The 15,384-nt window shown below is 35.6% G+C and overlaps 1 protein-coding gene across 3 annotated transcripts in view; it reads left to right on the top strand.

Annotated features, from left to right (window-relative positions):
- The window catches only part of P3H2 (prolyl 3-hydroxylase 2), a 152,123-nt gene that overhangs the window by 98,158 nt on the left and 38,581 nt on the right, over positions 1-15,384 (top strand). For all 3 annotated transcript variants that reach the window (XM_019946293.3, XM_019946294.3, XM_073804019.1), the window contains exons 3-4: positions 5,617-5,769; positions 7,190-7,379. In XM_019946293.3, coding sequence (XP_019801852.1) covers positions 5,617-5,769; positions 7,190-7,379 — 343 coding nt within the window. The remainder of the gene's footprint in view (positions 1-5,616; positions 5,770-7,189; positions 7,380-15,384) is intronic.

Raw genomic sequence — 15,384 nt, 5'->3', positions numbered from 1 at the left:
AAGTTATTTTTCATATAGCTATTTTTGGACTCTAAAAATCTGACTCCATTATATGGAAATGTTTAGGAATTTCCTAAGATTGAATTCTCATGAAAAAGCCTGGTCATTACATTTGGAACAATGTAATTTGTAGGATTTAGTTTAATTCAGTAGTTCAAACAAACTGCTTCCAAATTTTGTTTCAAAATTGGATGGGTCTTTATTTTAACAGTATTCTCTTTTTTTTTTTTTTGGCCGTGCCATGGCTTGCGGGCTCTTAATTCCCCAAACAGAGATTGAACCTGGGCCCTTGGCAGTGAAAGCACGGAGTCCTAACCACTGGACTGCCAGGAAATTCCCAACAGTATTCTTTTAATACGTTGCTCAGTTATTTGAAGTTTATTTATTTATTTAACGATGTGGTTCTGTGAAGGAAAATTAACTTTAGGTTGACAAAAATTTGAGGTAAATTTGGAGACATTAGCAAGAGCTGAAGTATCTACAAAAATGTTGGGTATCACCATTAATAAAACAAAATCCTCCCGCTTCATAAAAGAAAGTTTTTAGCCCATGAATTTTTAGTGTTCAGGATGATGTACATGCTGTAATCTGATGACTTCCTTCCCCCTGCATCTAGTGTGATTATGCTACTAATCAGAGCTTAAAAATTCTGCTGTGGCTTAGAAACAGGATGTCTTCACTGTCTATTTACATGTTTGGCAGTTGGTAAGAAACTTCATATGGGGTTAAAAATTCTCTAAAGTTGCTATATTGTGAAATTTAAGTTAAGAGCCAAGGCAAAAATATAGCACTGCATCAAACTAAAATGCATGATATTGGATGAATTCCCAAAGTTAGGGTGGGGAAAGTAGAGAAAGAATTCCTTTCCTTATTGAAAAAGTCGTTTGAGTACAAGAATGGAAATTACTTATTTCAGGCTTGATGTTTTATACTGGTTGTATAAAAGGCTTCAGAAAACGGAATGTGATCTTAAATATTCTCTTACAAAAGGACGCAGTGTTCTTTTAACATCTTTATTGGAGTATAATTGCCTTACAATGGTGTGTTAGTTTCTGCTTTATGACAAAGTGAATCAGTTATACATATACATATGTTCCCATATGGACGCAGTGTTCTTTACATGTTTTAATGTGTTTTAGAATTAGTCCCTTTCCTTTCTTGCACATGTCTTACAAGCTGTTCTAAACTCATACTCAAAATATTTGAGCTTCATATTTATGCTAATTCACAAGAGAGGGAACTTGTATATCTTTCCTAAAATAAGTTTGGAAATTTTAGAATTGTTTCCTTTGGGGCTATGTGTCCGCCTTCGGAATTGAGAAACTTTGCTATGGCAAGGATGGGCAAAAATGGAAAGGAAGAGAAAGTAATGGAAGAGGGAGGGGTGAAAAAGAGGGGGCAAACCTATGCTGTCCCATTTTTATTTTGTGATGTGAAAGCATTACCTCTGAGCTGGATTACTGCAGTGTTCTCCTGCCTGCTACCAAAGATCTGTTCTCCACATAGCAGTCTGAATTATCATTTGAAAATACGTATCAGGTATTTAAAATTCTTTAATCGTTTCCTCTTGCACTTAGAATAATGTTCAAACTCTTTACTGTAGCGTACAAGTGATCTGTTATCCAGCTTCTCAAATCTCTCTTCTTAGTTTCTACTCGGCTTTTAAAACATGTCAAGCTTTTTCCATTTCAGGGCCTTTTTGCTTGGCTCTCTTTTGCCTGGAACACTCTTCCTCCTCTTCTGTTCATGACTGGCTTTTCAACGTTTAAGTCTCAGCTCAAAAATCACATTGCAGAGACCTTACTTGACTAATTTATCTAAAGGAGTCCTGCTTTCACCCAGCCCAGCCAGCTCTTACTGAATTGTTTGTTCGTTTATTTCTTCATAGCACTTAGTGCAATCTAAACTTATTTTCATTAATGATTGGTTTACTTGAGGTTGGTCCCCTTGGATGAGACTGTTAACATCTGGAAAGCAGGGTTTTTGTCTGTTTTGGCCATGTGGTTATTCTCATCGACTTTCAGACTTTCACAGTGCCTGGCATGGATTTAATGCAAAATAAATATTTGTTGAATAAATGAATGAGTGAAATAAAGAATTTGGTATGGCTGGAGTACTGAGCCTGTGTTTTCTTGAATGGGGGTTGGTAAATTATAAAACTTCTAGAAGTTTTTCTAGAACTTTCCTGGGAAAAGTTTGCATAGTGGTAAATAGGAAGTTATGCTAGAAAGATAGGCCAGGGGCCAAATCCTACAGTTTCCTGAATGTCGTGGTACATAGTTTCTGGAATCACCTCTGTGGTCAATGGATAGCTATTGACAGTTTTTAAGCATTTTTGAAATGCTCCTTGATTATTCATTATGGAAAACCATTTGTGTGTCAGTAGAGTCTGGTTCACTCACCAGTTGACTGAGTAACTTCCAAACATCAGCAGGGTGTTGATTTAATCAGCCTTTTTTCATGCAGCATGGCTGGCAGGAGAAAATTTTTGCCTTAGTTCTTCACAGCCTGAGATGAAGTGAACCAGTGCTTGTTGAAGGCATTTCTTACCAGTTGTTTCTCATATCTCAGTAGAGCAGCAGGCTCCCCCAAAGCATGATACCATCTTGTTGAATCATTCCCCTTTCCTCAGTTGTTCTTTATTTCACAATTTACTTTTCTAATGCATAGAGTTACCGTCACATTAGAGTTACCTTCTCCTGTGGTATGTTTTAATTTGGTCTGGTCTTAAAGGAAATCCAGTTTGAAGCCTTTAAAGGCAGTTAGCTTCTTGTTTGTTGCAATGGAGTAGCAGGTAGATCCTTCCTTAGCTGAAGTCTAGTACTTATACGGCCTTATAATAATCTCCAGCTAATAGTACAGGCTTGTATGTGGCACACGCATGTTCACCTGGACTTTGCCTACCACTTCAGATGTGTGTATCTAATTTCAAAAATGAACTACAAACATATCAGGCTTCCAGTTAAAATGATGGCCTGTTTTATATATAATCTCTGGCAGCCAATTCTAGTTTCCTGAACTGGTTCACAATAATTTAAAAGCCAGTTCATGAATAAGTTTTATGGATTAACCTTAAGTCATGGAATCTTCTTTATATTTATATTGGGGAACATGGTATTATGTTTAATACGGGGTTATAAATGGGGAAAGCACCAAATAAGCAAAAAACCAATGTGGTCAAATTTAAGAGAAGGAACCAATTTATCAGTGTTGGCTAACAGTTTTCAAGAGCTACTGAATCACATTCATCAGTGATAATCAGTATTGGAAGCTCTCAGTGTGGATGATGACTTCAGAGATGTTGTTATTAAACTTACATCCTTCTAGTCCATTATAGCTTATGAAGCACACTCACATGTAATATACCTTTTGATTTGTGTGAAAATGTTTTGCCTCTTAGAATTTATTTTTTCTCTTTTCCTAGACATATCATAGACATCGTCTATATGTAAAGTAGATGGAAAACAAAATAATAAATAAGTCATGTGGTCCCTATCCTCGGAAAGTTCTACTAGGAGAAACAAATGTACTTAGGTAGGTGCCACGTATGGCAGAGTATGATAGGTGCCAGGAGAAGAACAGGGATACGATGATATTGCAATGCTTGACTGCAGCTTTAGGGTTGAGAAAAAATTTCTTAGAGAAGGCAGGATTTAAGCTTGGCCTTATAGGATATGTTAGATTTCAGCAAGAAAATCCAAGTGTCAGAGGATCTCTAGGTCAGTGGAACAGTCTGAGCAAAACATGAAGGTAGGAAAGTGCAAAATTTATCTATTTTCATTCAATGTTAATGGCTGGTGTTATAAAACTAGAGCGTGTCAGTACTAACCTGTTGTGTTCAGAACTTATAGTTTGGCCCTTAACTGGAGGCAGTTTCCACCAACCACAAGTACCTCACTATATCCTCATGAATTATGTGTCTATGGGAGTTGTAGACTATACATACCCAGCATTAATGAGAGTATATTCACATCCTTGAAATGAATAGATCTTATATAAATTATATCCAGTTGTTTCTCTTTAGGGTTTTAGTGATTTCTGAAGAACATTTATATATAATACACAATTAAATCATTCCAAAATCCTATGTAGTAGGTGGTGGTATGACAGTTTCTTAGTGGAGAACCAAGACACAAGCGTTTAAATGACTTTTTCCAGGTTCACTTGGTCAGTAAGTGTAGACACATACCCGATTTAGGACCTATTCATTTTCCTCTATAGCTATATGCTTGTCACTATGTAGTCATCCATACAGCTCATATTTGTCTGTGTTGGTGTATGAGAAATTGAGGAAATTTAAGAAAGAAACCAGGAATTCAAAATGAATGATTTTGACAGCAAAAATAATTCTGAAACCACAGAATCGAGAACAAAGGTGAAAGTGGCAAGGAAAGCTGATTTCAGGCAAGATTTGATGGAAGGAAGGCCAGCAGCGAAGAATATGCAAATTAAAAAGAAAAGGAGAAGGCTTTACTGTTATTAAACAAAGTTAAGGATATCAGATCTTAAAATAGAGCAGTTTATGTTTTCTGTAGTAAGGGATACGATTCTTTATATATCATGAGAAGGCAGTGACTGGGAACTCAGGAACTTACTACTACTTTCTATTTCTTACTAATACTTGAGTGGCCAGACTATCAAAAGCCTACTCAGGTGAATCTTATATGCCTTCCATGATTTTATATTTATTTGTTCAGTAACAGTGAGTTTCATTTCTTTATACTTCAAAATAGACCAAGCATAATTTGGATTTCACCATGAAAATGACTAGTACTAGTGAGAATATTCACTTTTCTGAAATGAGGCAAAGGGTTCTGTCTATAGACATTCTCCATGAATAAAGCATAGGGCAAAATGTATTAAATCAAGTAAATTTAATTACATTTTTTTACCAAAAAATGCATCATTGCACGTTACATGGAGAGCAGCTTATTAAGTGGTTTAAGAGATTTATAGTGTCTTTGTAGTTTATTAAAAATCCTTCCTTTTATATTAATGAGAATCCAACTTGTAAGTTTGGAATCAATTTCTCAATCAAAGAAATGTGGTATAACATTTTGTGTGCTGTATTTAGCATCTCTTCTGGATTGGAAAAATTTATTCCTTTTAACCTTGTGTTCTTCACATTCTAAAGCCTGAAAACAGATTTGGAGGAGTGGGAGGTATCCCTAATCTCATCCTTCAGAAAGTCACAGTTTATTCTTCCATTGTCAGGATTAAAGGCAAAAGGAACAAAAAGAAAAGAAGAGAAAATAAAAGACAAAAATATTGAAAATGTGAATTAGAGGTGGCCCAGCATTGGCAGATTTTAATTTTGATCAATCGTAAGACAAACAGAAGCATGTAGATTCAATTTCCCAGAAAACACATATGGCTTAGAAAAGAGGGAGAAGAAAACGAACTTGGAACAAAGCACATTCATCCATTTTCACCAATGCCAAAATACCCACATATCATTTTAGGAGCACTGTTTATTAACCTCTTGCCCTTTAGTGTGGAGGCTGGGTAGAGTGAATGTGAACTAGAACTCAGCCCTGACACTTTCTGTGAGACCTTGGACTGAACCCAGTTTAGAAATATTTGCCTTCATTTGATCCTCTTTTTTTCTCTTTATAGCTTAACCAGCTGGAAAAGGCAGTGGAAGCAGCACACACATTTTTCATGGCCAACCCTGAGCACATGGAAATGCAGCAGAACATCAAGAATTACAGAACGATGGCGGGTGTTGAAGACCTCCAGCTGGTAGATCGGGATGCCAAACCACACCTGGTGAGCTTTGGGGACCCTGTCCTAACCATGAGGAACTTAGTGCTCCTAACTTTCAATGGACTCAAAGCAAATTCCTATGAATGGATATCTCACATTGATTTCCAACGTCCAATACAGTATCATTTTTACACTTTCAGAGTTCCCAAGATGAAGTATTGTAATTCAGGGTTGAAAAATTGAAAGAAAAAGAAAATTAACTTAGAAAATCAGTATGATATGGTGAAAAGTAAGATGTGACGTAAATGTCTGTAACCCTCTCTGAGCCTCAGCACCCACTCCAGCGCTTCAATTTTACCCACTGGAGTTGAAGCCCATGTGAATTGCTCAGGGTCACACCATGGTTTCCCAGCAACTAGTCCAGTGGCTTTTTCCACGGTACCTGTCCTTTTCAAATTTTGATTTTTTTAAGCTACATAATTGTTCCTTTAAGTGAAATCTTACTTGAAATTCACAGTGTGTTGAAAGGGCATCTTTTTCAATTGGATACATCACCATTCTCAATGTGTGGCCTCCAAGAGGACTGAAGAAAAGGCTAAGAGAGGAAGATTTTAGATGAAAGTCTTTTTTCCTTTTATTTTTTAAAAGAATGAACTATGTTCCCTGGAGCCACATTATTATGATGGTTTCCGTGCTCTTGTACATTGGATGTCTTAAGCTGAGTGCAGTTTAGGGGATCCTTTCTAATTACAGGAAGGTACTTCTTTCCTTCAACGCTGTGATCTGATCTGTGACAAATCTGTACTATACATTATGTAAATGGCTAACAAGTCAACTGCAAACCAACTGAATGCACAAATCTTAGTGCTGGTGCTGAAATCTATTCAAAATAGTCATCATGATCTCAAAGTTTGTTTCAAAATTTGCAAGCATCAAGTGTCAATCAAAACTGAAGATGAAACATTAATGAATGTTGAATTCTCATGTTTTAGGTGTACTTCCTTTTTAGATTTTTTGGTTCTCTGATAATTTTACCATACTGTTTCATTTAAATTTCTTACACACTAACTTTGCTTATGCCATTGCAATAAAATTGCAGTATACACACACACACACACAAAAAAAAATTTGAACCAGGCCTGGAATTGAGTGTCACGTCCACCCACATCCATCTTCCTGCACTTTGTTGCATGGCCCTACCTGCATTTAAAAGGGTTAGAAAATATAGTCTTGAGTGAGCTCGGGAAGAAAATGAAATTGATTGATGCCACAGCAGTAGGCTTGCTCAGTCAGTCCCTTCTCATTTACAATTAGTTGAAGCCAGGGGAGTTTCCCTTTATCTCCCAGTGCGATCCTTCTTTATCTTCCACAGCGCAAGAGTCCCACACCCACCTACCTAAGTGATCCAGAGTCTGCCTGCATTTTGCCATTCAAGTGCCCCTTGGGTGCTCTTTGAAAAAAATTTTTCTGTGTTTCTTTACAGGAGAGTTACAGTGAAGGAGTTAAACATTATGAGGCAGATGACTTTGAACTAGCTATCAAGTACTTTGAACAAGCTTTAAGAGAATATTTCAATGAAGATACAGAGTGCAGAGCCCTGTGTGAGGGGCCTCAGAGATTTGAGGAATATGAGTACTTAGGGTATAAAGCTGGTCTCTATGAAGCCATTGCAGGTAAAGTTTATTTTTTCCCTTGATTTCCTGATTATAGAAATACTACATGCCATCTGTAAAACTATTCCAATAATGTAGACGTATATATTGTAAAAAGTATAATTGTAAAAAAATTCTCCTATACGTATCCCATCCTCTCTCCCGTGGATTACTTTCCCTAGCTTAAATTTTGGTGACTATGCTTCCAAGCTTTTTCAGATACACACACAAATATTTAGGTACTTATTTATAATTATTATTTCATTTTATAAAAATAAGACAACACTGTAAATATTGATTTTCAGTATATGTTTTGTTTTTGTTTCATTTTATGCTTAACAATATATTGTGGACTTCTCATGTAAGTACATGTAGATCTACCTTATTGCATTATATGGGGAAAGTGTAATTTATTTGACCAGTCCTTTACTGATGAATACTAAGCAAGTTGCAGTTTTTTATTATGATTAATAATGTAGTAGTGAATATCTTTGTATAGTCTTCTTCTATTACTTAAATGAATATTTTGTTACATACGGGAATTTAATATACCGCTATTTAAAATAGTAGGTAAAGTTCATTATACATTAATTGGGGAGGTTGACTAGTTAACCATGTATGGTGGGGACTGAGTTCTCTGCTGCATATGAAAAAATACACGAAATAAATTCTATTATATTAATAATATGAGTAAAAATAGAACTGTTAGAAGAAAATGCAAGGGAATATTTGTATAACAGTAGGAAAGCTCTTCTTAGCATGATGAAAGACAAGAAATTTTAAGAAAAAGATAGATTTTACATAAGATTTATAAATATAAAAGCTACTTTAATCAAATTGATTTATAATAGCAAGTGGAAAAAGTTGCAAAATGTTTACAGGAAAACAGTTAATATCATTAATACTTAAACACAGACTATGAATTATTAGTAGTACTGGTAATTCATTTCTTATTTATTGGTAGTAATAAAAATAAGCAAAATTTATTTAACAGTTAAAATATACAGAGCATTTTATATAGCTATATCTCTTTTAATCCTATAAACAACTTCTTGTAGGTATTGTTATTCACCCTCTTCTCCCCTTTTAAATGAGGAATTTAGACCTCAGAAAGATTAAGTAATGGGATTAAGGTGAAACTGGGAATCAAACCTAGGTTTTTCTCACTCTAGAGCCCATACTTTGAAGATCTACACAGTTAAAAAATGGGCAAAGTTTATTTATTCAATAATAAATGTTTAATACATATTTGTTGAGTGCATATTGTATTCCAAGTTACAAAACATGAAAAACAATGTTCAACTTCTCATATACTCATAGAAATGCAGATTAATAAAGTCAGTTTTCTTTCCCCAACTTCCAATGTTTTCTGTCTTCATAAAAAGCATCACTCACCTAGTAGCTCAAACCAAATCCCTAGAAGTTATCTTTCAATCCAACATTTCCTTCAATTCTTATTCCCCTCCGACTTGTTACCAAACTTTGAAAGATGCTACTTCCTAATAGCATTTGAGATTTCCTGGTTCCCTCCACTCCTTTTGCTACCACCCTGGTTCAAATCAACACTATATTTTAACTAATTCACTGTGATAGTTTCCTTGCTGGTCCTCACGTTCTGATCAGGTTTCACTCTGTAGGCAGACAGAACAGTTTTCCAAAAAACAGAAAGTCTGCTCACAGATATGCTGAATCACCCCCTGCCACGCCACTGGCTTCCATTGCACTTGAAATAAAACCCAAAACCTTTAACAAGGACTTTCATGACTGCGTACTAGTGTTCATCTGTACTTATTTTAATTCCTAAGGTACGCCAGGCTCATTTCCACTTACAGACTTGAAAATGTTGTCTTCTCTCACTTGGCTATTGCCCTATCTTGTTAAGTGCTTAATCCTCAGTGCCTACTTATGGTGACTGGCAAATAGCAGGTGCTTAGTGAATATCTGTTAAATGAATGGGTGGAAGGAAGAAAGGATGAGGGAAGGAAGGAAGGAAGGAGACGACCTATCCATCAATCACATTGCAGAGATTAAAAGGTTAATAATACTATACATTTGTGAAAATATAGGTCTTAAATTGTTGAGGTTTTTTTTTTGAATTTTATTTTATTTATTTTTTTATACAGCAGGTTCTTATTAGTTATCCATTTTATACATATTAGTGTATATATGTAAATCTCAGTCTCCCAATTCAACACACCACCACCCCCTTCTGCCATGTTCCCCCCTTGGTGCCCATACATTTGTTCTCTACATCTGTGTCTCAATTTCTGCCCTGCAAACCGGTTCACCTGTACCATTTTTCTAAGTTCCACATATATGCGTTAATATACAATATTTGTTTTTCTCTTTCTGACTTACTTCACTCTGAATGACAGTCTCTAGATCCATCCACGTCTCTACAAATAAACTAATTTCATTCCTTTTTATGGCTGTGTAATGTTCCATTGTATATATGTACCACATCTTCTTTATCCATTTGTCTATTGATGGGCATTTAGGCTGCTTCCATGTCCTGGCTATTGTAAATAGTGCTGCATTGAACATTGGGATGCATGTGTCTTTTTGAATTATGGTTTTCTCTTGGTATATGCCCAGTAGTGAGATTGCTGGGTCATATGGTAATTCTATTTATAGTTTTTTAAGGAACCTCCCTACTGTTCTCCAAAGTGGCTGTATCAATTTATATTCCCACCAACAGTGCAAGAGGGTTCCCTTTTCTCCACACTCTCTCCAGCATCTGTTGTTTTTAGATTTTCTGGTGATGCCCATTCTAACTGGTGTGAGGTGATACCTCATTGTAGTTTTGATTTGCACTTCTCTAATAATTAGTGATGTTGAGCAACTTTTCCTGTGCTTCTTGGCCATCTGTATGTCTTCTTTGGAGAAATGTTTATTTAGATCTTCTGCCAATTTTTGGATTGGGTTGTGTGTTTTTTTAATATTGAGCTGCATGAGCTGTTTATATATTTTGGAGATTAATCCTTTATCCGTTGATTTGTTTGCAAATATTTTCTCCCATTCTGAGGGTTGTCTTTTCATTGTGTTTGTGTTTGTAGTTTCCTTTGCTGAGCAAAAGCTTTGAAGTTTCATTAGGTCCCATTTGTTTATTTTTGTTTTTATTTCCATTACTCTAAGAAGTGGATCAAAAAAGATCTTGCTGTGATTTATGTCAAAGAGTGTTCTTCCTATGTTTTCCTCTAAGAGTTTTATAGTGTCCAGTCTTACATTTAGGTCTCTAATCCATTTTGAGTTTATTTTTGTGAATGGTGTTAGGGAGTGTTCTAATTTCATTCTTTTACATGTAGCTGTCCAGTTTTCCCAGCACCACTTATTGAAGAGACTGTCTTTTCTCCATTGTACATCCTTCCCTCTTTTGTCATAGATTAGTTGACCATGGGTGCATGGGTTTATCTCTGGGCTTTCTATCCTGTTCCATTGGTCTATATTTCTGTTTTTGTGCCAGTACCATATTGTCTTGATTACTGTAGCTTTGTAGTGTTGTCTGAAGTCAGGGAGTCTGATTCCTCCAGCTCATTTTTTTTTTCCCTCAAGACCACTTTGGCTATTCGGGGTCTTTTGTGTCTCCATACAAATTTTAAGATTTTTTGTTCTAGTTCTGTAAAAAATGCCATTGGTAATTTGATAGGGATTACACTGACTCTGTAGATTGCTTTGGGTAGTATAGTCATTTTCACAATATTGATTCTCCAATCCAAGAACATGATATATCTCTCCATCTGTTTGTATCATCTTTAATTTCTTTCATCAGTGTCTTACAGTGTCCTGCCTACAGGTCTTTTGTCTCCCTAGGTAGGTTTATTCCTAGGTATTTTATTCTTTTGGTTGCAATGGTAAATGGGAGTGTTTCCTTAATTTCTCTTTCAGATTTTTCATCATTAGTGTGTAGGAATGCAAGAGATTTCTGTGCATTAATTTTGTATCCTGCAATGTTACCAAATACATTGATTAGCTCTAGTAGTTTTCTGGTGGCATCTTTAGGATTCTCTATGTATAGTATCATGTCATCTGCAGGCAGTGACAGTTTTACTTCTTCTTTTCCAATTTGTGTTCAGTTTGTTTCTTTTTCTTCTCTGATTGCCATGGCTAAGACTTCCAAAACTATATTGAATAAGAGTGGTGAGAGTGGACATCCTTGCCTTGTTCCTGATCTTAGGGGAAATGCTTTTAATTTTTCACCATTGAGAATGATGTTTGCTGTGGGTTTGTCATATATGGCCTTTATTATGTTCAGGTAGGTTCCCTGTATGTCCACTTTCTGGAGAGTTTTTATCATAAATGGGTGTTGAATTTTGTCAGAAGCTTTTTCTGCATCTATTGAGATGATCGTACGGTTTTTCTTTTTCAATTTGTTAATATGGTGTATCACATTGATTGATTTGCATATACTAAAGAATCCTTGCATCCCTGGGATAAATCCCACTTGATCATGGTGTATGATGCTTTTAATGTGCTGTTGGATTCTGTTTGATAGTATTTTGTTGAGGATTTTTGCATCTGTATTCATCAGTGATATTGGTCTGTAATTTTCTTTTTTTATAGTATCTTTGCCTGGTTTTGGTATCAGGGTGATGGTGGCCTCATAGAATGTGATTGAGAGTGCCCCTTCCTCTGCAATTTTTTGGAAGAGTTTGAGAAGGATGGGTGTTAGCTCTTCTCTAAATGTTTGATAGAATTCTGGTCCTGGACTTTTGTTTGTTGGAAGATTTTTGATCACAGTTTCATTTTCATAACTTGTGATTGTTCAGTTCATATTTTCTATTTCTTCCTGGTTCAGTCTTGGAAGGTTATACCTTTCTAAGAATTTTTCCATTTCTTCCAGGTTGTCCATTTTATTGGCGTAGAGTTGCTTGTAGTAGTCTCTTAGGATGCTTTGTATTTCTGCGGTGTCTGTTGTAACTTCTCTTTCATTTGTAATTTTATTGATTTGAGTTCTCTCCCTACTTTTCTTGATGAGTCTGGCTAGTGGCTTATCAATTTTGTTTATCTTCTCAAAGATCCAGCTTTTAGTTTTATTGATCTTTGCTACTGTTTTCTTTGTTTCTATTTCATTTATTTCTGCTCTGATCTTTATGATTTCTTTCCTTCTACTAACTTTGGGTTTTGTTTGTTCTTCTTTCTCTAGTTCCCTTAGGTGTAAGGTTAGATTGGTTATTTGAGATGTTTGTTGTTTCTTGAGGTAGGATTGTATTGCGATAAACTTCCCTCTTAGAACTGCTTTTGCTGCGGCCCGTAGGTTTTGGATCATCGTGTTTTCATTGTCATTTGTCTCTAGGTATTTTTTGATTTCCTCTTTGATTTCTTCAGTGATCTCTTGGTTATTAAGTAACGTATTGTTTATCCTCCATGTGTTTGTGTTTTTTACATTTTTTCCCCTTTAATTAATTTCTAATATCATAGCATTGTGGTCAGAAAAGATGTTTGATATGATTTCAATTTTCTTAAATTTACTGAGGTTTGATTTGTGACCCAAGATGTGATCTATCCTGTAGAATGTCCCGTGCACACTTGAGAAGAATCTGCTGTTTTTGGATGGAATGTCCTATAAATATCAATTAAATCTATCTGGTCTATTTTGTCTTTTAAAGCTTGTGTTTCCTTTTTACTTTTCTGTCTGGATGATCTGTCCATTGGTGTAAGTGAGGTTTTAAAGTCTCCCACTATTATTGTGTTACTGTCAATTTCCTCTTTTATAGCTGTTAGCAGTTGCCTTATGTATTGAGGTGCTCCTATGGTGGGTGCGTATATATTTATAATTGTTTTATCTTCTTCTTGGATTGATCCCTTGATCATTATGCAGTGTCCTTCCTTGTCTCTTGTAACATTCTTTATTTTAAAGTCTATTTTATCTTATATGAGTATTGCTACTCCAGCTTTCTTTTGATTTCCATTTTCATGGAATATCTTTTTCCATCCCCTCACTTTCAGTCTGTATGTGTCCCTAGGTCTGAAGTGGATCTCTTGTAGACAGCATATATATGGGTCTTCTTTTTATATCCATTCAGTGAGCCTGTGTCTTTTGGTTGGAGCATTTAATCCATTCATGTTTAAGGTAATTATCGATATGTATGTTCCTATGACTATTTTCTTAATTGTTTTGGGTTTGTTTTTGTAGGTCCTTTTCTTCTCTTGTGTTTCCCACTTAGAGAAGTTCCTTTAGCATTTGTTGTAGAGCTGGTTTGGTGATACTGAATTCTCTTAGCTTTTGCTTGTCTGTAAAACTTCTGATTTCTCCATTGAAAATGAATGAGATCCTTGCCGGGTAGAGTAATCTTGGTTGTAGGTCCTTCCCTTTCATCATTTTAAATATGTCATGTCACTCCCTTCTGGCTTGTAGAGTTTCTGCTGAGAAATCAGCTGTTAGCCTTATGGGAGTTTCCTTGTATGTTATTTGTCATTGTTCCCTTGCTGCTTTCAATAATTTTTCTTTGTCTTTAATTTTTACCAGTTTGATTACTATGTGTTTCCGCATGTTTCTCCTTGGGTTTAACCTGTATGGGACTCTCTGCGCTTCCTGGACTTGGGTGGCTATTTCCTTTCCCATGTTAGGGAAGTTTTCGACTATAATCTCTTCTAATATTTTCTCAGGTCCTTTTTCTCTCTCTTCTGCTTCTGGGACCCCTATAATGCAAATGTTGTTGCATTTAATATTGTCCCAGAGGTCTCTTAGGCTGTCTTCATTTCATTTCATTCTTTTTTCTTTATTCTGTTCCGCAGCAGTGAATTCCACCATTCTGTCTTCCAGGTCACTTATCCGGTCTTCTGTCTCAGTTATTCTGCTATTGATTCCTTCTAGTGTATTTTTCATTTTAGTTATTGTATTGTTGTATTGTTCACCTCTGTTTGTTTGTTCTTTAATTCTTCTAGGTCTTTGTTAAACATTTCTTGCATCTACTCGATCTTTGCCTCCATTGTTTTTCTGAGGCCCTGGATCATCTTCACTATCATTATTCTGAATTGTTTTTCTGGAAGATTGCCTATCTCCACTTCATTTAGTTGTCTTTATGGGGTTTTATCTTGTCCCTTCATCTGGTACATAGCCCTCTGCCTTTTCATCTTGTCTATCTTTCTGTGAATGTGGTTTTCTTCCACAGGCTGCAGGATTGTAGTTCTTGCTTCTGCTGTCTGCCCTCTGGTGGATGAGGTTATCTAAGAGCCTTGTGCAAGTTTGTGTTGAGGTTTTTTAGAGGGGTAATTAGGAAATATCTATCAAAATTTAGACTAAGAAGTAAACTGAAAATCAATGTGCCTTCTTTTAGCCTTTTTTTTTTACATTTTAGAAATATGTGTATATATATACATTTCAAACTGATCACCACAATAAGTCTAGTTAAAATATGTCACCATACAAAGATATTGCATAGTTATTGACTGTATTCCCCACACTGTACATTTCATAACCATGACTTATTTATTTTGCAACTGGAAGTTTGTATGTCTTAAGCTCCCTCACCTATTTTTTCCTCCCCCACCACCTACCCCTCTGACCCATTTGTTCTCTGTATCTATAACTCTGTTTTGTTATGTTTGTTCATTTGTTCTGTTTTGTTTTGTTTTGTCTTTAGATTGCACATATAAGTGAAACCATATAGTATTTTTCTTCCTCTTTCTGACTTATTAGCATAATACCTTCTAGGTCTATCCATGTTGTCACAAGTAACAAGATTTCATTCTTTTTTATGGCTGAGGGCTGAGTACTGTTCCATTGTGTGTGCACATATATCACATCTTCTTTATACATTCATCTATTGATGGGCACTTAGGCTGCTTCCATACCTTGGCTATTGTAAATATATTATTTGTCAAGTGACTTATTTGCTACACATTCAATTACCCAAGTTCAACTCAATTCACTTAAAATCAATACAGCATTATTGGGGATTTTTTTCCCATAAGGTTTTATTTTATTGGACCTCTACCAGAGCCATTTACTTGCATTTTTGTAAACACTGCTCATTTGAATGTCACTTTTATGTGTGCTTCACATTTCAACTGCTGAATATTTCTT

The sequence above is a fragment of the Tursiops truncatus genome, chromosome 4 (assembly GCF_011762595.2).
Source record: "Tursiops truncatus isolate mTurTru1 chromosome 4, mTurTru1.mat.Y, whole genome shotgun sequence".
Lineage (NCBI taxonomy): Eukaryota > Metazoa > Chordata > Mammalia > Artiodactyla > Delphinidae > Tursiops > Tursiops truncatus.
The sequence above is the reverse complement of the archived record's forward strand: the minus strand, read 5'-3'. Positions and strand labels throughout refer to the sequence as shown.